The sequence below is a fragment of the Corvus cornix genome, chromosome 3, assembly GCF_000738735.6.
Source record: "Corvus cornix cornix isolate S_Up_H32 chromosome 3, ASM73873v5, whole genome shotgun sequence".
NCBI lineage: Eukaryota > Metazoa > Chordata > Aves > Passeriformes > Corvidae > Corvus > Corvus cornix.
This window is the reverse complement of record NC_047056.1, coordinates 57,115,251-57,136,420: the sequence shown is the minus strand read 5'-3', so window position 1 is coordinate 57,136,420 and position 21,170 is coordinate 57,115,251. Positions and strand designations below refer to the sequence as shown.

The 21,170-nt window shown below is 40.3% G+C and overlaps 1 protein-coding gene and 1 non-coding gene across 7 annotated transcripts; both read right to left on the bottom strand.

Moving 5' to 3' along the window:
- Nucleotides 1-705: 705 nt before the first annotated feature.
- Nucleotides 706-21,150, bottom strand: KATNA1 (katanin catalytic subunit A1). 6 transcript variants are annotated; one of them, XR_005604127.1, is made up of 12 exons: nt 20,428-20,519; nt 15,378-15,552; nt 14,501-14,658; nt 12,418-12,601; nt 10,427-10,548; nt 8,501-8,606; nt 8,005-8,163; nt 6,769-6,895; nt 5,129-5,263; nt 4,720-4,846; nt 3,571-3,749; nt 965-1,050 (listed from the first exon to the last, which is right to left on the bottom strand). XR_005604127.1 is itself a non-coding variant. In XM_019289648.3 (11 exons), the coding sequence occupies exons 2-11, from the start codon at nt 15,546-15,548 to the stop codon at nt 852-854; spliced, it is 1,488 nt and encodes a 495-aa protein (XP_019145193.1). In that variant the 5' UTR covers nt 15,549-15,552; nt 20,923-21,150; the 3' UTR covers nt 706-851. The 6 variants fall into 6 exon arrangements, 5 of the variants coding, with proteins under 5 accessions (XP_019145193.1, XP_019145198.1, XP_039424697.1 ...); XM_019289648.3 differs by lacking the exons at nt 3,571-3,749; nt 20,428-20,519 and adding an exon at nt 20,923-21,150 and having other exon boundaries at nt 706-1,050; XM_019289653.3 differs by lacking the exons at nt 3,571-3,749; nt 20,428-20,519 and adding an exon at nt 20,927-21,150 and having other exon boundaries at nt 706-1,050.
- Nucleotides 20,781-20,851, bottom strand: TRNAG-GCC. The gene has a single exon. It is a non-coding gene; the product is annotated as a tRNA-Gly (tRNA).
- Nucleotides 21,151-21,170: the final 20 nt, after the last annotated feature.

Genomic DNA, 21,170 nt, shown 5'->3' with positions numbered 1-21,170 from the left:
CATGCCACTTACTAAGTGATGAAAAAAGAGAATTTAGATGTCAACTGTAAAGTCAGGGTTATCAACTGAGCACAAACACAACACATGCTGCCTTATCAGAACAGCCTTACCAGAATAACCGTGTAAACCAGGACCCAACTCACCAGTCTGGAGTTTTGCTGCTTGCAGTACCAGACAGTCAAGGAAGAAAAACTATTTCAGAATTAATGCCAGAAAGCTTTTCATTTCTCAAGCTAACAAGGAAACTACACCTGTGACAGCATCACTGCTGGCTGCACAGAATTAGTTTATACCAGCTGGATGTATTTTAATATTACTTAACAGCTACTGTAAACCTGTGATGATCTTACCCCTTGCTCAAACTTCACTGACTCCATTGACTGTTCCAGCGTGAGGGTTGCTGTTCCACACCTCAGCCTTTGCACAGGTTCTTTAACAACCATTTAAGGGCAGAATTCGCCAGTATCAGCGAGGAAGACCATCGGCATCTTGTTTGTCCCATTTTCTCAGCATCCCTGACTCACTTAGCAGGGCTAGTTTGCGGGGTTTTATTGACACAAGAGCAATTTTTCAAGAGTAAATACTCTGATGAAAGGAGTTCTAGAACTGAAGTAATTTTAAAATCTTGAAAATCAAAGCAGATACTCATCAGCATGTGAGAAAAATGGGTGACTTTTGAGCTAGTTCAAAGAGAGGTAGGCAGAATTTGCATTTTCGAAAAAAATTTATTTAGACATCTGTTACTCTTAAATTACAAAAGTTAAAAAGAGCATGCAGTGCAGTGACACATCACTGATTACTTCTAAAGCTGTTTTAAGACATAAGGTGGTCTTTCTTCAAGAGAAGACAACTCAACATGATCCAAACTCAACTATCCATTTCTCATATTTCTCAATGTCCGCAGCAGATACAGATTTAGAAACTTTCTTCAAAGCTATTTCAAAGTCTTCCATAGTTGTTGGCATGTGCATTTCATCTCGGGGAAGATTTCTTATTTCTTCTGGTGTCAAGCCTTCAATACGCCTCCTCATAGCCATCAACGATGCATCTCTAGTCGGAGGGTAAGAAAATAAAATCATTACTCAATGCAGGATGGCAAGTTCAATTGTTTGAAAGGCTCAACATGGCATTCCAGCTAAGCTGCTGCATTCAGAAAGATACAATAAAGAATTGTAAACTTTGATGGGAAGATCTCAAAGTGCTTGTACAAACTACAATACCATGCTATCCATATTTTTCAAACATGGCATTATCTGAACAGCTGCTATTCACAGGCTAGGCAAAAGAGGTAAAGACAAACTGGTTTCGCTGATGTCACTGCATGCCTATGATGCAGCTGCTATTTATAGTATTTTTGAACAGCAACAAGGCAATAACAATTTCACTCCTCCTAGATATAGAAGGAGTAGCTGGAGTGTTTTGAATGTCTGAACAGGAATCCCACTTCAAAGACAGAGAAGTCAACAGTATCTACCTCTAACCGGTATGCTCACATCTCAGTGTTAAATGACAAAATCTGTTGTCTGTAGCTCCTCAAACTTCTGGCCTTAATAAGCACTGAGTGTTTTTATGAGTGTGTCATTTTCTTTCATGTTAGGTTTGACTACATTTAGATTTCCAGCAGGAAATCTGGTAGCAGCAGGTGATGAGCTGGTGAGGTGATAATTAGGTAACACTGGAAGGCTAAAGTTCCTGCTAATTCATTGTTATATATCTTATAATAACCAGAAAATGCTGCTTATTTGTCTAGCAGTAAAAAAGATGGAAGTGTAATCTCGGTGATGTCACAATAGTATATTGTGTCATATCAGTAGGTGCGAATCCAAAGAGAGAAAAACTTACACGTTTGTCTTCCAGAAGGATTTAGGAAGATGGTTTGAGCATATTCTGTTTCAGTACCACCCCCTCCCCCCTGAAAGGAAACCATAGCTGACAGACTTAAGGAATTTACTAAATAATTCACAGAATTTACTAAATAATTCACAGAATCACAGAATATTCCAAGTTGGAAGGGACCCACAAGGATCATCGAGTCCAACTCTTAAATGAACGGCCTTTACAGGGATCGAACCCACAACCTTGATGTTATCAGTACCATGCTCTGACCAACCGAGCTAATCTCAGTGCTAATTAATAAATTAAAACCTGTAACACAGGAGCAAAAATGTCAGACCAACCAAAAGGTTGCCTCATTGAACTCCATCTCAACCAAATATCACCATGCTTTGCTGTTACATCATCATTTATAAACCATAAGCTACTGTTACACAGTGGGGTGGGGGGAACATTCCATGCATCTAATTTGCTTCCAGACAGCAGTTAAAAAAACCCCAGAAAGTCCAGCAAAAACAATCCAACAATCCAACCAACCAGCCCATCATACCTTAACACACAGAAAGAACTGAAGTGCAGCTGCCACCACTTCCTTTTGTAAAGTCATTTTATGGACAGTCATTCCAAACGGAACTCCTGGTGCTTTCTCAAACGCACTCTTGGTGCCTGGAGAAGCACCAAAGCTGTATTCAAAAAACATGCAGCCACCCACTGGAGGGGCCAGCAGGGGCCAGTTCTGTTCTGAAGGCCTTTCAACATTCACAGTCCACTCAAAACAACGATTCAAAGTCAGTTCATACTCACATCTAATCTGCAATTTAGATGCATTTTGTATTTCCTGAAAGTCATTTTAAAATGAAGGTTCACCTTCATTTCCCATGGTTATATGCTGACTGCTAGGAACTGTAGTGTTACCTCTGACTGGTTTTCACTCTGGCTCAGCAAACTTTGGACTTCACCTCAAATTCTTTAAGATAGGAGGGTCATTTCAGTAAACCAGAGCTCTTGGTCCACTTATTCTTAGGTTTTGCTTGTGTCACTAGCAAGGACTGTCACAGTATACAGGCTTGGACTTTACTATGCTTACATACTGAGAGCCTGAATCATAAAAAAGCGCTTTTAAATCATCCACATCTTTTTGTCTCAACGTAAATGAAACAATCATGCCCAAGAGCTGACACCATGAACAAAGTGTAAATACACAGGCTAATATGAGTACTTTCTTCGTGATTTCAAATCATGGACATCCAAATCCCAGTTCATCTGGTTTTCTGCTTGCTGCCACCTCAGTCATCACTTCAGAGACTGCCACAAGTGGAAGATTCAGATGTTTCTTTGTGGTTTTTTTTTATCTGTTTGCCTTTTTTTTTAATAGTATTTGTACAAATGGACTTTGGTTAAAAAAATCAAATGTAACTGTGTACAAATACACATACACATAAAATTCACTGAAAAACATCACAAGTATTTTCACTTCTAAAACAATGTATTGATATTCAGTATAAAATTAATTACAAACAACAAACACTGAACAGACTGGAGGAGACAAACTGCAGCTAAAATGCACAAAGCACCAGATCAAATAAACACTCTTTCATACAACATGAACCTATTAGCACAAACTGCTTTCAAAGCAGAACCAACACCAAGACTGATCAAAAGAACACCACAAATTCATCTCACAAACCTACAAATGAAACAAACCTGCACAACACAGATTCAGAGCAACTAACATACCATTCTTTTCCTAGACACTGTGCAAGGAGGCTCCAAACTTTTAGCTCAGCCTGCAGCAGCCCTGCTGACAGAGCCTTTGGCAGCAGCTTTGTGTACAGGCTACTTGCTTTCATCCCTGTAGCACAGCACATTGTCCTCTCAGCTGTGCTGACACGTGTCTGCAGAGCCACGTTAGGAATCTAGGCAAGAAACGGATCCACATTTGAGGAAGTAGCCAGGAGGTGCCTTTACTCCAGCTCTCTCATCATGCTCAAAGCACAACCCCACAAAAGTTGGGCTGGAACAACTAGGAGCTGAAGCCTTGCCCTGCCACACTTCCATGCTACCTCCAAAGCCTGAAAGCAGCGTTACACAGGTGCTTATCAGATGACAACAGCACCTTAAGCAGCTTCAGTTCTCTGCCCCGTACTGCAGATCCCAGAGTTTGCCACTGCTGCAACTGTGCCAGTGCAAGTCTTTTAATGTGCATGGGACAACTGACACTTACCTCTTAATAGATCAGTCCTTTCCTTCCCTTTCCAATTTTTCAAAGAAAATATAACAGAAGGATAAGAAGGTATTTTTAGTCAATTATTTCAGGAATCTAGGCTAGAGAATATGCTCACAATTGTATGCCAATAGAACAGAGAAGATAGGGAAATGGAGCAGGTAGCAGAAAACTTTAGTCAGTCTCATCACAAAAACCAACGTGCTGAGTACACAGCTCTTGCACCATCACACAAGACTCTACACCTTTTCCATGTCATGAAGGAAGAAAACCCTGTGTTTTTACTTTAGTTATTCCAGCCTCTATCACTGTTGCCTCTTACACATGGATTTCTGCAGAAATTGTACAACCCCAGCAGAATGACTTCAACTCTACAAGTTAAAGTTTACCATCCTCTGGATAGTCCTCATGCATGGAATTTAGTCTACATGAAAGAAGGTAGAATTTTACCTAAACCACAGCGGATTAGATTACTAGGTTGCAACTACTCTTCAAACGGAAATTTAGGTAAGTATTAATGCAGTATTTCACCTTTTAGCCATACATAAAAGACAAGTTACAGTCCATTTTTATGCAATAACTTTAATCATGTAAACTGGTTACCTTACAGTTTTCCCAGAGTCTGCAGCAGTAGTAACACAAATGATGCAATGTCAACTTACCTGCATACATTGGTAATGTCTGCACCTGAATAACCCTCCATTTTCTCAGCTATGTTTGCAAGGTCAACATCGTCAGCCAGTTCCAGCTCTCGCAGATTTATTTTCAGGAGTTCCTCTCTACCTTTGGCTAACCAGAGAAAACAAAATTGAGTCTATACAATTTGTTTTCTGAAGATAAATAATAAATTGAAGGAGGATAAGAGAGAAGAATGAGAAAAAGGACACTGTACTTGCTACAAGAGTAAATGTTTATGTTTAAATTCAGCCTGGTTCTGAATCCGTAAGTGAATTTGCATACATGTATCAATTAGATTTTTAAACCAAGTGATCAAAACTAAAGCAATATTGATAAAGTTTAGATTTTAGAATTTTTAACTACTCCTCTACTCCTCTCCCGAATTCTTCATACCTGATGGTAAAGGAATGTAAATTCTCTTTTCTAGTCTCCGTCGTAGGGCTTCATCAATATCCCAAGGAAAATTAGTAGCAGCAAGTACCATGACCATCTTAGAAGGATCATCATTTTCAGTAGCCCCCCCAACACCTGCAATGGAGAAAAGAGGAGGTAAAATATACATATGTTTTCTGAAATTTCATGTATGGAGAAAACAGTTCTGTAGTATTAAAGCAGCTACTCTACTGCACTTTAATAAGCCCAAGCATAATAGAATCACCAAGTGCAACAGAGTTCGCTTTTTCATCTCTATGACAGCCTGCAAGCATAAATGGAAACTTGGTTTAAACAGGAGCAGGGGCAGAGGCCACTGCTCAGACCAGGAAGTTCCTCTCTATCATAGCTAGAATGGTTTCACAGGAGGTTGTTTGTACTTCTGCCAAAACAGTGGTTCAGTTTTCATGTCGACACCTTATAACAGCATGCAAGGAAACAAAACAACCCCCAACACCACCACCACACCAAAAACCAGACGTCCCTCACAGTATTCACCAACAGCCACACAAAAGCAGCATGACTTCCCTACAAGGTGTCCTCACTTCTGAATTCAGGCCAAAGGTTCCACGTGTACAGATGGACTGTACAAACTGCTGAAGTAATGTTTAAATTTGGTGAACTAAATCACAACTTCTCAGAGACAGACAGAATACCTCAATTTCTAAACAGTATGAACCTGCTACAATAGGAAGAAGGTAATTTTCTTAAAGTTGCTACTCTCTGTATCTACTGTTTTTGCTTAGAACAACAGGATTGGGCTGTGGGATAGCCATTGCACCTAGTCTGCTTGAGAACCTGCATATAAAACACTATTTATGAAAGCCTAAGTAAAAGGATTCAAATAGTTGTTATTAATAAAATCAGATTATGTACATACTTGACATGAGAACAGTATTACAGCTTTGCTGCTCTTTAAAGACAAAAATAAAAGGGTACCAACATCAGAGAAGGAGAAATAAATATGCAAATCTTCTGACTCCTGGAATTCTATCACAAATCAGTCCATAGATTAGCACTTTTCAGTAGTTCCTTTCCTTCTCTGTGCTCACCAGAATATAAAAAGGATGCCTCTACAGCAACTCTGCGCTGTTACCTGCTTTTGAACTTCGCTGATTTGTGAAATACTAGCCACACATCTGTAGTGAATTCAGTGTTTTAAAATGAAAACTCTCCCAACCACTTCTATGAAATAGATGATCTTCACTTTTATTTATATTTTTGGGAGAAAGAGAGATCCCAAAGAAGTTAAGTGTAATGCTGCCTTTGAAGTTTAAATTGGAACAGGTAACAGTTCTTTTGAACCACTTTTTACTTAAATTTTGAAGAAGTGAGTGACATGCCAGGCGAAGACTGAGAGAAACAGGGGGTTTTTCTGCTGCTCTTTTGAAATCATGTATTTTCTATTGAATCCTCCTTTTCTGAATCACTTTTGGCTCAGAGGCCAAAAGACTTAAACAACATCACTTGTAGCTTTTAACCCAAATTTCATGTAAGGCTTTCAAAAAACTGCTTCTGAAGAGTGAAGTTTTGAATGATTTTTGGTTTTTGTCCCTCAAGTTTCCTCCAGTCCAGCAGTTCCCAGTGATCAGGTTATTTACCATCCATTTGAACCAGCAGTTCTGCCTTCACACGTCGGCTGGCTTCATGCTCCTCTGAAGTTCCCCTGCGGCTACAGATGGAGTCTATCTCATCAATAAATATGGTTGTCGGGGCATAAAATCGAGCCTGAAGAAAGCAAAAGATAAAGAAGAAGCTGAGATAGCAGTCTACTCTCATTTAAGAAGTAGCAGCATATTCAGAGCTGAGTAATGATGTATTTACCCCATTCTATCAGCTCACAAGTATTGAACAATCCCCACCCTTTCCTCTCTTGGACCCCAGCACTCAGGTACAGAGCAGCTGTGCATTCATTCACAGCATTTGAGTAGGAGAGCTTTTGGCAAAGTCCTGTAGTTGCTAGGGCTATAAAAAAACATTTAATAAGCTATAGGCAGTTTTCCACATTAGGAGTAACATTTTTAGCTGTGAAAGTCATCACAGAATGCTTGAATAAGATTTCAGTTAAAGTTAGGATGAATGTTAAGCTGGGACACCATGACATGGAACCTGTCCAAGAGAGGTCAACTGCAAAATAACTGACCTTTTTGAAAACAAGAGCATTTAAAGACAAGGATCCAGGATAATAAAAAAGAGCAGTTGAGATGCTGTTCATTGTGTATCTGCATTTTTGACTAATCACATTAAATGAGCTGGTACCAGACCTACCAAACCATAATGTGAAAGATCTTTTACTTCCTGACTTTTCTGACTACTGTAACTGCAACTCTGCTTTCCCCTTCAGTACTGTGCAAACACTGCATGCAAACCTGGTAACACATGGAAAAATAAGGCAACTATTTTCTGAGCCCATTTCAAGATTATGTGCTCTGAAGCCAAATACAGTTTGGAAGGCCACTTCTTTTAAGCACAAACAAAAAACCACCCACAAAAACAACAAAACACAGCCTAAAAATAGGGTTCTCACCCAGAAAGCAATTAATTCCATCCCTATATTTACATTCAAGTATGTTCTGCAGCACTCACCAGCTTAGTGAGCTACCTCTAACATAGCAAGCTAACCCTGAAAATTAAAGATGACCTAATTTTTCAGCTTTTATAAATCTATTTAGGAATAATCTTGAAATGCAAATGGGCAAATCAGAAATGCCCCAAGCATTTGAAGCTTGGAGAGCCGTTTATGTATGCTATGAGTATGAAACCTTGGTAAGGTTTCATTGTTCCAGAGGTGATTCTACTTCATTATCTCACTGCTCATATTCAGAAATTTAAATCACCATTTCAAACAGCAGACGAACAAGTTTCTCAGATTCTCCTCTGTATTTTGAGGTAAGTGTGGAAGAAGAAACATTGAAAAAAGTTGTCTTGCATTCAGTGGCTACAGCTTTTGCTAGGAGGGTCTTTCCAGTACCAGGAGGACCAACCATCAGCACACCCTATTAATATGAAAAAGAACCACTTTTAGGACAAGAACCAAAACAGAGAACTTTACAGTTTGTTTAGTGTAATAGTAAAATACTGGATGTACACTTTCCCTTGAAAAGTTATTCAAAGGTAAGTAATGAATACTATTGCTTACTTGCAAACACGTAGCTGAAGACAGTGCAGGTATCTGGCTGACATGTTTGTCTTGCTGTTATTATTTACCATAAATTTTGCTACTAAAATGTGGAAAGAATTTACTTAAACTGTAAAACATTTGACATTTCTTACTCTGCCAAGATGCAATCTCAAAATCCTACTTATGATCACAGAAGCAGGTTTTTTTCATACCTTCCAGGGTCTTCTAATCCCCTTAAAAAACTCTGGCATCCACATTGGTAAAACTACAGCTTCCTTAAGCAGCTTTTTGGCTTCTACTAAATCAGCAATGTCATCCCTGACAAGAAAGAGAAAGTTGTTTGACAGATTCAGATGGCATGCAAGAGTCACTCCACAGCACAATTAAACTTACACACCAGCTCTCCCATAAACCCAATGCATTTTCCTGAATTATTTACGTTCTAATGGCAAAAGCCTGTAACAACTACAATTGGCATCTGGCAGGTAGACTCCAGCTGGATGCAAAAGCAAGAACGACATGAACTATTTCACTAGAGCACCACTGTCAGTATACACAGAAGAACAAGCAGAGTAAAGCAAGTTGGTGCAACTTAGGCTAACTACAGATTATGCTTTCTTCTTTTGCTGAGATGGCCCTGAAACTTAAATACCTTCTTTCATTGTTACAAGAACAACTTGCTGAAGACTAGTAAATGGAGTAGAATTAAAGAGAATTTTTAGAATTCTTTTTCAGAGTTACAAATGTATTAATTCTTAGATACCTTACAGGCTGGTCTTATTTCCTTGAGGGTAACTCTCAGGGCATTCCTCTTATCAGCAGGTGCCCAAGTAACATTTTGGTTTCAAAACACATCTATATGAAGAATTAGTTTCAAATCTGAAGTCGTAATTTAAGAGTCAATATAAAAACTGAAACATATTTAAATATTAAACTGAAATACAGGACAGCTGCATGCACACAAAGTGTTTTGTGGGGCTGTTCAGGTTTTTTTAAAGCCTACTTTATTTGCCAAAAGATTTTTGCTCATTTAATCCTCACAAAACCACCTAAGCTTGGAAACATTTGAAACACAAAACAACCTTTGTATAAGGTTTAACACATTTATGTAAAGGTACTGGCACAGGATTTTATTTTATACTAGTGACCACATCACGTCCAGCAACATTTCAAAGGGTTCTGATATTGACATAGCTCCTTTGTTAATTGATGCCTTTTCCTGGTCTTAAAATCAAGAGTCAGACACGGTTAGAAGAAGGAAAAGGGATTTTACCTTGGTATTTATTTTAAGGATCCTTAGGTGCACACGTCCAGGTCAAATGCACCTCAATGCACCTTGCAATGCCCACCCCCAAAAGATCAGGTATAACATTATAGGTTTTACTAATTAGCATATCTATCAAAAATTCCCCAATGAGAGACTCCAATGAGCCCCCCTCCCCAAGGAGCCTCACCCTGGATGGTTCTATCTTAGTTTACAGAATGTGTTCTGGAGAGGACCTTGGGGTCTGGGACACACTGATCTCTAACTACAAAGCTTCTAAAATGTTTAGTCTCCTAGCTTGACAAGTCCAAGAATGTAGGCAAAAAGCACTAAAGAATACAGAAGTTGTAAAAAAGGTGTAACAGGGGTATAAAAGAAAAGGCAAAAAATCTTCATGGCATCATAATCAGTTTTCTGTCTTGCTATGCCCCAGAGTAGCAAAACAGTTTTTCAAATCAAGAGACACTGACAGACATTAGAAAGTTTTACATTGCAAAAGAGTATCTCAAAAATTGATTTTAGGACTCTCAGAAAATTTTGATAAGCTTCATATGGCCAGGTTGGAGAGGACTTTAGGCAATCTGATCTAGGGAAAGATGTCCCTGCCCATGGCAAGGACTGCTTAAGCTGATCTTTAAAGGTCCCATCCAGCCCCAACTATTATATGAAGCTATGTGTGGGGGGGAAAAAAAAATTGAGCTCTAGAAATATTCAGCTACATAAGAAGTTTAGTTGCCTATTCAAAGGCAGTAAGGAAAAGCTGTATATACTTTCCTTACGTAAGTATCTGATAAAATACTTAATTCTTGTCATATCATGTAAGAGGGAATAGAAACAACAACTCAAGAGGCTAAACAGCAGTACTCAAACTTACCATCGAATGTTGGGATTCTGAGAAATTATATCTCTTTCCAAAGCTTCTACTAAATCTTTGTCATATCCAGTACTATCAAATTTCTTTGGTTCAGACTCTGAAATCTCTGATGCGGATTTGTTCTACATATAAAGGATATAACAATGTAAATACATAACAATGGTTATGCTACTAATTAGTTTTTATCACAATTCCATAACAGCATCATATTTTTAGAAGGTGGCAACATAAACCAGCATGAATTATTATGAAGCATCCACATTACAGCTGCACTGCAGGATGGATCTGTGTGTTTCACCCAGATTTCTGTACTGCCCTTGTTCCATTTCCTTCTCCCCAAAGCCAGCATATTGCACTGATGCAGTTTCTTTGCTTTGGTACCTAATCAAAACTGCATACACCTATCCCAGTGTAACAGTTTCTGCCTCTTCTCCCAGAGAAACCTAAAACTATCTGAGACAAGGTAGCGGGAAATAATGCATAAGACTGGACCACGAAGTATCACACTGAGAGTATCTCAAATTCTCTAAGTGTCATAAATATGCCATGTATGTGGGACACAAAAAACAAAATTAAGTGTGATTTCCATATGTAGAATGAGCAGAGGTGATCTGCAGGGAGACCACAGGGGTAAAACCAGAGCTAATTAACTGATACAGAAGCATGGACATGAACAGCAGAGAAGCAGCTCTGCAGCAGAATTGAAGCAAAGAAGCTACACAGTTGAAAGGGCTCAAACAGCAGAAACCATGCAACTGAAGGGAAATAAAATGCACTAGACATACCCTGGTTTTATACATTTAACAGCAAGCACTGGTGATGACAGAACAACTGTAAAAGAGAAAAAGAGACCTATCCTGTCTCTCTGTGGGTATATTCTGATGGAGAGAGTATTATCACTCAAAGACAATCTAATTTAGCTCCTAATAAAAGTAGCAGCTTACACAGCTAAAGAATTCCACCCTTGTAGATTATGCTATCTCCACAGGCCATGATACCTTGCCACAACTTAAGGCTGCTGAAGCTAACAAACTATTGCATGGATATTTGATTTCTTTAGACTCTGGAAAACTAGGAATCTACTGTTTCCTGTATGGTCTCTTACTTTGGTCATCAGCTACATTTATGGAGACCAGAACACAAAGTGAAAATTAAAGCACTCTGATTGCCAAGAACAGATCAGAGTTCAAGTATGCTGGGGTTTTGTTCATCTAAAACTGAATAGAGTATGGAGCTAGCAACAGATCTCAAAAAAAACCAAAAAACAAAAAAAACCCCCACAAGACTCTCCTTTAAGGATTAAGTAAATCTTGAAATGCTTTGAAGAGGCAAGTCAATCTTGCTTTACATTATACTCAAAGCAATTAAGCCACAAAGATGTCCCACTTGAATGAGTGCCACCAGGCTCCATCTCAGAAATCCAGTGGTATTAATTTTAAACGACTGCCTTCAAGTTGCCGTAAACACGTCACAGAATCACAGAATGGGTCAGGTCAGAAGGGACCACAGCGGTGGTCCAACCTCACTGCTCAAGCAGGGTTGTCCCAGAGCACATGGCACAGGATTGCGTGCAGACGGTTCTTGAGTATCTCCAGTGAGGGAGATTCCACAACCTCTTTGGATAACCTGTTCCAGTGCCTCGTCACCCGCACAGTAAAGAAGTTTTTCCTCATGTTCAGCTGGAACTCCCTGTGCATCAGTTTCTGCCCACTGCCTCTTGTCCTACTGCTTGGCACCACCAAGAAGAGCTTGGAAACACCCACCTTCAGATACATTTACCAGATCCCAACTTCCCAGAGCAACTGTTTGTTTTTAATTAATCCATAATCAACACTGTGCACAAAGCAAAGACACCCTACAAGGTAAGATTCAAATCAGCACGCTGACATGAACAGAAGAAACATTTTATAGGGATGTCATTTTAGAATACACTCAGTAGTAAGAAAGCAAGTCTGACTTTCAGAACTCCATGAAGTTATTTGCAAGTTTACCTTTTCCTCTTTTCCTTTATTTTGCTGATCCTTTTTTTCCCGGCTGCGGACTGCCTTCCCTTTATCACTGGGATTTCGAGAGGATGGACGGTGAGAGCCTCTGACAGCTGCACTTACACGATTATTGTGAGCTCTGCAATCACTGCACGGAGCAGACTGACGCTTCCTGGGTCCTGGCGAAGGTCTAATTAGTTGTAACATATGCAAAAAGCCTCAGTGTAAGGCCACTGGTGAGCACTACCTAACCAAATCAACTGGTTACAAACTGAAAAGCCATTTTGCTCAAGATAAAAATCTGTATGTCAGAAACAGCTATATGTCAAGAACAGGTATTTTAAGATAGTCAGTAAAAATCCATTTTCCCTTTGCCACAAGCTCAGGGTCCACTTTTTAAAACAAGTGCTTTGCTTTGTATATTTCATCAGTAAAAGTAATATGCAACCTAGAAAAAATTAACAAACAAAAAAATTCTGCTTATCACCATGGTCCTCACTTCTCTACACAAAGAAATGTAAAGGTTTTGTGGGAATGACAATTTTATTTTCATTTCCTTTTGCTCCCACTTCCTTTGAAGAAAAACATGTATGTGAGGCCTCCAGTTGCTGGAAATGAAACTGCTTCTAGAAGTGCCTGGGAATAAACCACTATTGTGACTGGTATTATGGACTTCTTTTTTAAAATTCAGTTTCTTTCCCATACAAGTCCATTACTCTCACAGATACACTTTTTCCATGGGCCCCCCTAAAACTTCGGCATTAATAAGCTACTAGCCAAGTTTAAGTTCAGGGATATTTCCAGAGAACGGAAAATCTAAATCTTTGATTTGGAGAGCATTTACTGAAACTAAATGATGTGTTTTGATGCATCGTTTAAGATGTGTCAGGATCCTTCACATAATACCTTCACAGAAATTGTCTTTAATTGATTCACAGCAATGAGTTTGTCAGAACACTACAGATCTCTTCAGGATGAAATGCATATTACACTACATGAATATGCTGATGGTAAGACCATACGTGTTAGGAGTATTTTCCTTCTCCAAGTGGAATTTCTACCAACCTATTTGTATTTATGAACACCTACGGATTCCACCCCAAAGCTCAAAATACACAGTGTGATTCCACACCTAATTTCCACCTCAGTTTGTGAGTTCTGCTATCTCAAGATGGGAATTGATGCAACACAGCCCAAGTTTTCACTGTGGCTTTTTCATATTGCCACAATTCAATACTTCAGCAGCTGGCAAGACAAATGGAACAGGAACAGTTCTCTCAAGACCTTCCCTTTTTATAAACATGAATTTGTGTATCTTTTCTCTAGAAACCCTCAAAACATTAGGAAAGTTCCACCTCTCAGACTTTATCCTTCCATAACATTTGACTGAATTTGGCTGTGAGTATTCTAAAGTTATTAAATGAGATATACAGAAATAATGTGATCACACAGGACCCATTTCTTTCAGAAGGCAGGCTTAAAATAAATCAATTTAAAAATAGACATTAAAATGTACCCATAAAGACTGAAGGTATCTCTCTGTGAGAAAACCCTTGTAAGTTCAAAGCCTCAAACAATAATTTGACAATACAGCTGAAGTAATCTGACAATCACTTTATGTCAAAATGCAAAGTTCTGTGTCTGCTCTGCATGTACTCCTGTTCCCTCCTCTGTGCTACCACTGGCATATGTTAGAACCTCCAGTGAACCAGCTCAGGCAGCTACTCACAAAAAAAAAAAAAAAAAAAGCCAAACAAAAACCAACTAGACACACAGAACAATGTCTTTAGCATCCTGAACCAGCTAATTAATGCCAACAAAGACAAAAGGGAAATAAAAAGTCAAAACCAAACAACTCAGCCAACAGCGGGTAGGGGAAGAAGCTTGACACTAGTCAGGCCAATGTAAGATAAAACCCCCAGAACATTCTGGATTAGGCTGCCTCAAAATGACACCTCCTTCACCACAAGCTGCTGGTGCGAGTGTTACACATCTAAGTTCAAGAACAAAAATTACACCACAACAGGCTGAAGTCAAAGCACACTTTGTCCTGATAAATATTAATTTAGGTCTTCAGGTTTCCTCTTACCTACGTTCAGCAGGTACTGGCAAAGACCAGACTTCTGCATCGTGAGCTGGTAATTCTTGTTGCGAGGCTTTCAATGGAGTATTGTCTAGTTTAAAACTCTCCAGTGTTTTCATTATATCTTTCACATGCTTAGCTTCCACACTTATCTCCTGCCAAACCTGATTAAAAAAAAAAAAAGGTAGATTAGGCACATTAAGCACACTGGAAATAAGTTTGTAACAGTCCTCTGTTCAAGCCCATGTAATGCCTGGATGGATTCCACAGGGTTTAACAAGCTACCTAATTCTACTTCAATAAACAAGAATTATGCACATTAGATACTAAGGAGGTTTTTCTGCCTTCCTCAGCACATTTAAAGGACAAACTGAGAGATTTTGGATTTAACAAAGACTTTTGACAAATTCTGCAGATTAAACAGGTATGACAAAACCTAACAGACTAAATATCAATCAGAAGTATCAACCTAATAAACAGAATACCAATGAAAAGAAATTATGGTTTTTGTTGAGGACAAATTAACAACTCACTTGCTATTAAAGACCTTAGCCCCACTAAAACATTGGGGGAAATAAGACCCAAATGATACCAGACTAAAAAATTTCAGCATAACAGGCACTCATCAGCAAGTAGACAACAAGGCAGACAGTGCACTGGCTCCCAAGGAGCATGTTGCATTGACTGTTCTGCCACTGAAAGACAAGTCATAAAGATGACTTAAACAAGTCTATGTAACAAAAAAGAAGCCTATATATAACAACACTTGTTTATTAGAGAATAGGGGTAGGTCTTTTTATATTTTTGTTTACAATAAGATAGGCAATTCTTGCTACTTCAATGCTTTCCTCCCCCCAAAACGTCCCAGAAAAGTGTAATTTACCTGCTGCCATTTCTGTTGCAGATAGGTATCTCTCACAGAGTACAGATACTTATTCATTTGGTCAAGAACTCCCTGGTAGTAGACCATTGCAGAGTCATAATTTCCCAGTAAGGCATATTCACGGGCCAACTTCACATTCTCAATGATCATAACAAGGCTCATGTTCAACATGAAGCTGAAAAAAACCAGGAAATATTAAGTAAAAAAACCAACCCAGTACTGGAACAATTTTTTTGAAGTATTTTCATATGCTTATTAGCTCATTTGGCATACCAAAATAAAGAAGCTGAAAAAATACCAGATAGAAAAAAAAGGCCTAAAATTAATGTCATCTGTATAAAAAGATAACTGATATTCTGTTACTAGAAATTAAACTTTTCATGTCACAGCTTTGTTTCTTGTCACAGAGATTCTGTCAAAAAGCCCATATAAAATATGCAGATTTAAATGCACTGTTTCAAGTCACAATTGCATACTCTCCCTGCCTCTTTATTCTATTGTAAGATAAATTAGTATTTTACTGTGCTGGCCTGTGGTTTAAAACAAAAAACACCCATCAAGTAATAAATCAAAGCTCTTCTTCCTAGTGCATTGTGTTTAGTTAACTTTTTTTTGTCTTAACATTCCATGCATGTGAGTTTTAACAGTCTAATTTTTGCCTTGCGGAAAACACTGTTCTTCCATTAGTTTGATTTTACAATTCTTCAATTTTATTTAATGTTTCTTTGTAACAAATATCCATCTTCCATGCCAAGCTTGCATCTTTCTATCACTTTCCTTCTTACACTTAAAAATAAACCCTTGAAAAACATTGAGGCTGTTTAAGTTATCACTGAAAGTAAGCAAAAGCCACAATTAAACATTTAGTGTGTAACTACCCATTTTATTTAACATATTGTTCAAACCATGCTATTTTTCCCTGCCAGTGGTGGTTGTTCATGGTTTTTTTGGAGCAAACATCATAGACTGTGACTACTTCCACTTTGTAGCACTAGCAGAATCTGTGCTTTTAGATTAGAATAGCACAGAAGTATTATTTACACAAGTAGAGTAGAAGTAGTACTCATTCTTTACAGTGCCACTGTCCATAGAGCAGTCTCCCATGTTACTGTCAGTGTCTTTAATACACCCCATCCCCTTCTCTAAGACACCTGCACTGTCTCCACTTTTCTTGCCTCTTATGCACCAAGAATGCCACTCACCTCCTAATTTCTTAACCAGGCACAGAAAACATTAAAATCAGCAAATAAACATGCCTGCAAGAGAGTTGTCCTGCTCTCATTTTGGTACCTGTACCCAGTGCCAGGAAGAAGCAACTGCAGACAAGCAATTCCAGCTAAGCCCTGGGATGAAGCACACTTGATACAGATCAACTATTTAAAGAATGTAAGAGGCACTAAATTCACATGCGCCATAAACAGACCTAAGACGGAATATATTTCAAGACCAGGTCAGGGTCCAATTCAGACACATTATCAGAGGTTTCAGAAGCCACACTTTGCACACACCTGCCAACCTACTGCTAAAATGTGAGCTCTCCATTTTAAAAGGGACTGCTAAGTACAAATCAAACATTTTAGGGCTTTCACTCTTTTTTCTGACCCCTTTCCAAGTAGTTTTATGCACAGACACACAGCTCAGGCATTCCTGAGCCAACATCCTCTTCTTTTTTGCTTCCATCCTCTTCCTTCCCCAGCTTCCCTTGGAGCAGATAGCTGCTGTCAAAATTTTCGGTCTGAAACAGCAAAACTCTGGAAGCAGGGGAGCTGAAGACAGGCCTCTGAGAGCCCGCACCCATCCCTGCAGAAGGGACCCGTGGGGGTGAGCTTGGAAACCTGCTATCACACAACCTCCACCGTGTAATCTCACTCCAGCCAGACACTCGCCCAGCTGGCCATGATGTCTACAAGCTGATACAGTTAATGTGACCACCAACTACAAAGACTAACATATCCCAGGCTAATTAGGCTGTGGAGACAGAGTTTGGCTTGGGAGTTTTGTTGGTTTTAACCTCAGGAGAAAGAGCTTGAAGATGTTTGTCAGCTGCTGTATGGATCATCACACAGATGTTACCAAAGTTTTCCCTGCTATATTTAGGAGCAAGCTTTTCCACTCCTGCTCATCCTACCAGATACACCTGTTTGCCTGTCCTGAGAATTCGAACCGATGACTAACACTACTGAAATCACAAGTTGAGCAAGATGCTAATAGACATTTTAAAAATCAAGTAATAGCAAGTTACTAAAACCAAACTAGACTTTTAAATACAGAGGGAAGTCACAGGTAACTTTTTTTCATTGAATGCTGTAGAGCAATCCAAGCAGAACAGCAACTCTATGTATCCACAAAAAGAAAAAAAAAGTTTGTAAGAATAGCTTTCATTTGGAAATGTGAAAATAACTATTTTTTTTTAAAAAAAACCCCAAAACTGAAGAGGCTAAGCCAGAAATATATGAAAGCTTGGGAACAGAAGGGTAACACTGCACATAATAAAAGAGTAAATGAGATTTTCAGGTTAGAAAAGGCAGAGAAAGTAAGGACAGAAAGTAGAAACAGACATGTAAGCAGAATGAGCTAGTAACTCATGGGAAGAAAAAAAGAAAAAACAAGGTGCTCACGCAAGTTTATAATGCTACTGGAATCCACCTGTTTCATCAGTGGTATTGAAAATGCAACATAATTTAGTTTAAACTAGAAAACAAATTTAATTTGTTACTTCATCTTGACTCATAAGAGCAGAAGAGCTTGAAGTGGCTTTCAAATGCAAGACTCTTGAGTACAAGTGAGGCAGAAAAAGCTGCTGGCTCTGCTTATGTCTGGACATGCCACTGCTGCTGCCACTTGACTTCTGGCAGTGTCAGAGCTGATACACTAATCAGAGTCCATGGCTCTGCTGCACCTGTAACTGAAGATGCTAAAGCCGTTCTAAGGGGGAAAAAGAAGAGTTAAGGTACTAATCTGAAAGTAGACTGAAGTTTGTGGCAGAAGGTCACAATACACTGGGGCAGCTCAGCCGGGTGTAGGATGTGTGAGGCATGAGTACACACAAATCCAGAGTTAAACCAGAACTGAAGGGATTAAAACTCTCACAAAACGAATCCGACACTACTCAATAATTTTTAAAGTATTTACAAACACTTAGCAATATTGCGTATGTTTACAAGTCCTTGGTGCTATCACATAACAGGATGTCAAAGCAGCAGGTCTGCACTTATCAGCCATGACCTTTCCATGAATCATGGACCAATGAAGTTATCTGTGTTCCAACAGCCACTAAAGCACTAAAAAGCTCGTAAAGTTTACAGTGAACAGGATACAAGGAAAATAACCTAAGCACTTTGTCTTGCCAGTTTAATTCTTCACTGTGTACAAACACACACGCTTCACAACAAGAATAATCACTCTTCACACTAGCTGTGAGTATGTAAGGTTCCCCAAAATCAACCCTTCTCTAGTAACAAAATACATTTTATCATTTGCTCCAAGGACCTAAAATATTTTTAGACTACAGAACAGCCAAGTCCAGTGAGGGTTGAACCTAACAAAAGTTCAAGATCCCTACGGCTTGTGAGAATGAGGTTTTGGAACTTTTTTTTGTATTTCATTTGAAAGATAACAGCCTGACCATTATCAAGAAAACACGGGGGATACTTCATGTTTTCCATAATGACTTCAAGAAATCAGCATAAGGAATAACTGTAAGTAATTTCTGCTCACAGTGATATGTTAGAATCCGGGAAACGGTAACTGAACACTGCATCAATCCTGTAACACAAAGAAAAACTTTAAAAAATAAAATACGAGATTGATATGCAGAGATGAGAAGTGAAGATTAACACTGGAGTGTATCAATTACTGTGGTGGACCTGCTGACTCGAAGAACAGCACGAGCCATACATGGAAAATACTTCCAAGGAGTTCTTCGCTCCAACCTCAATGTCTGCACTAAGCCAGAGCCTGAATTTTGGCAGAGTACACATGTTTCCATTATTTCAGCCTGCTATACAGGCTCTGACATCAAAGCAACCGTGTAATACTTGCAAAGTTCTCTTGGCAAGCCAGATGAGAAAAAAACACCCCAAAGTAACAGCTTTCAGGAATCAGTTTTTACTGAAGACATAACCTTGCATCATCTCCGAGCTCCATTCCAGCTTTAACACCTTTCCTCATAATATCCACGGCCAACATTTGGTATTGACAAGTGATTATGTCAATTACCTGGGAAGAAGAGTTGCCAGACTTACCGGACACTAAACAAAATGGTTCTCATTCCGTTGCTGTATTCAACAGCAACGGTAGCAAAAGAAGACCACAGCAGCCACAAATATAAATATACCTGGCCGTTTGTGCGAACAAACAAACAAAAAATCAATCACTAGGCAGAGATACACTGGTAGCAAATGATTTTATGTTTTCCAGGCTAAGCCTTTCAGAAGACTTTATTAAACATGCTACTTACTCCCCGCTTCAGGGGGGCTAGCATTCTTTTTGATGCTCAATGTTAAATTAGCAAATTTCTTCGGAAGTTTAGAGAGGTCCGCGGCAGAATGGATACCTGGAATTGCTGCCCGCAGCTTCTCTCTGTCTGGACAGAAAATTTGCATCGTCGCAGATTCCTGCATATTAACAAAAACCCCCAGAACCCAAAAAGCAGGTGGAGGGTGAAGGGAGAAGTAGGAAGCAGAGCTCCGTGCCCGTGCCGGCAGCACCAGCAAGCCCACCCAGGCGGACTGCGGAGGCCGGGAGCGCCGGCCGCACACCTGCGGGCAGCGGCAGCCCCCGACGGCGATGCCCCGTGCGGCGCCAACCACGTGTGAGCCACAGCCCTCATAATGACACCGCCGAGCTCCGTGGTCATGGTCACCGCTGTCGCGACAGCCACCACCGCGGCCCCTCGCCCTCCGGCTCCGGGACAGAGCAGCGGAGCCCGCCCGTGTCCGGGAGCCCTCGGGGCGGCCCCGCCACGCGGGGCGCGGCCATCGCCCCCCGCTCCGGGCCGCAGGGACAGGCGGGCCCGGGCGGACACCGCGGGCCCCTCTCGCTCACTTACTCCTCCCCAGAGCTCGCACCGTCAGCGGCGGCAGCAGCTCCCGACAGCCACGAGTTCTTCACTCCTTCCGCCCCCCTTCCTCCTGCAGCGGCACTGGCCCCGCCCCGGCCCTGCCCGCCACCTCCTCCCGCCGCCGCCGCCGCCGGCAATTTTTGAAGGCAAATCCGGCTGCGTCACTTCCAGCCTGGTGGGACGGGGTACAAGGTCCGCCCAGCAAGGCCGACAAGGAGCCGGTGTCTGTTTGAGAGTTATTACTAAAAGGGAAGAGCTGGTTTGGTTCTATATTTTAAGGAGTAGTGAAAATAAAAAATTTAAAAAGGCGAGGAGAAACCAAGTGGAAATAAAAGAGCAACTGCATTGGCCGGGAATCGAACCCGGGCCTCCCGCGTGGCAGGCGAGAATTCTACCACTGAACCACCAATGCTTGCGCGGAAGAAAGGTTATGCCTTCTTCAATCGAAGACGACGAACGCGGATTCCCCCCCAACCACTTTACCTACGTGAGATCCTGCCGTGGTGGTCGAGGGGCTTCCTTCGGCTATTTCCTTTCCGTAACTCACAAATGTGAGTTTTGCCGAGTGAATAGCACGCACCCACTTTTATCTACGTGTTCTTTGCTTGTGACTTGTCTGCACCTCTTCAAACTCTCGCAGATGGTGTTATTCCGGGGAAGAAAACGCATCTGAGGGTGCTGAGGAAAACCTGCTGCCGAGGAGTCAGACCAGGAAACTGCCCTTGAGTGTC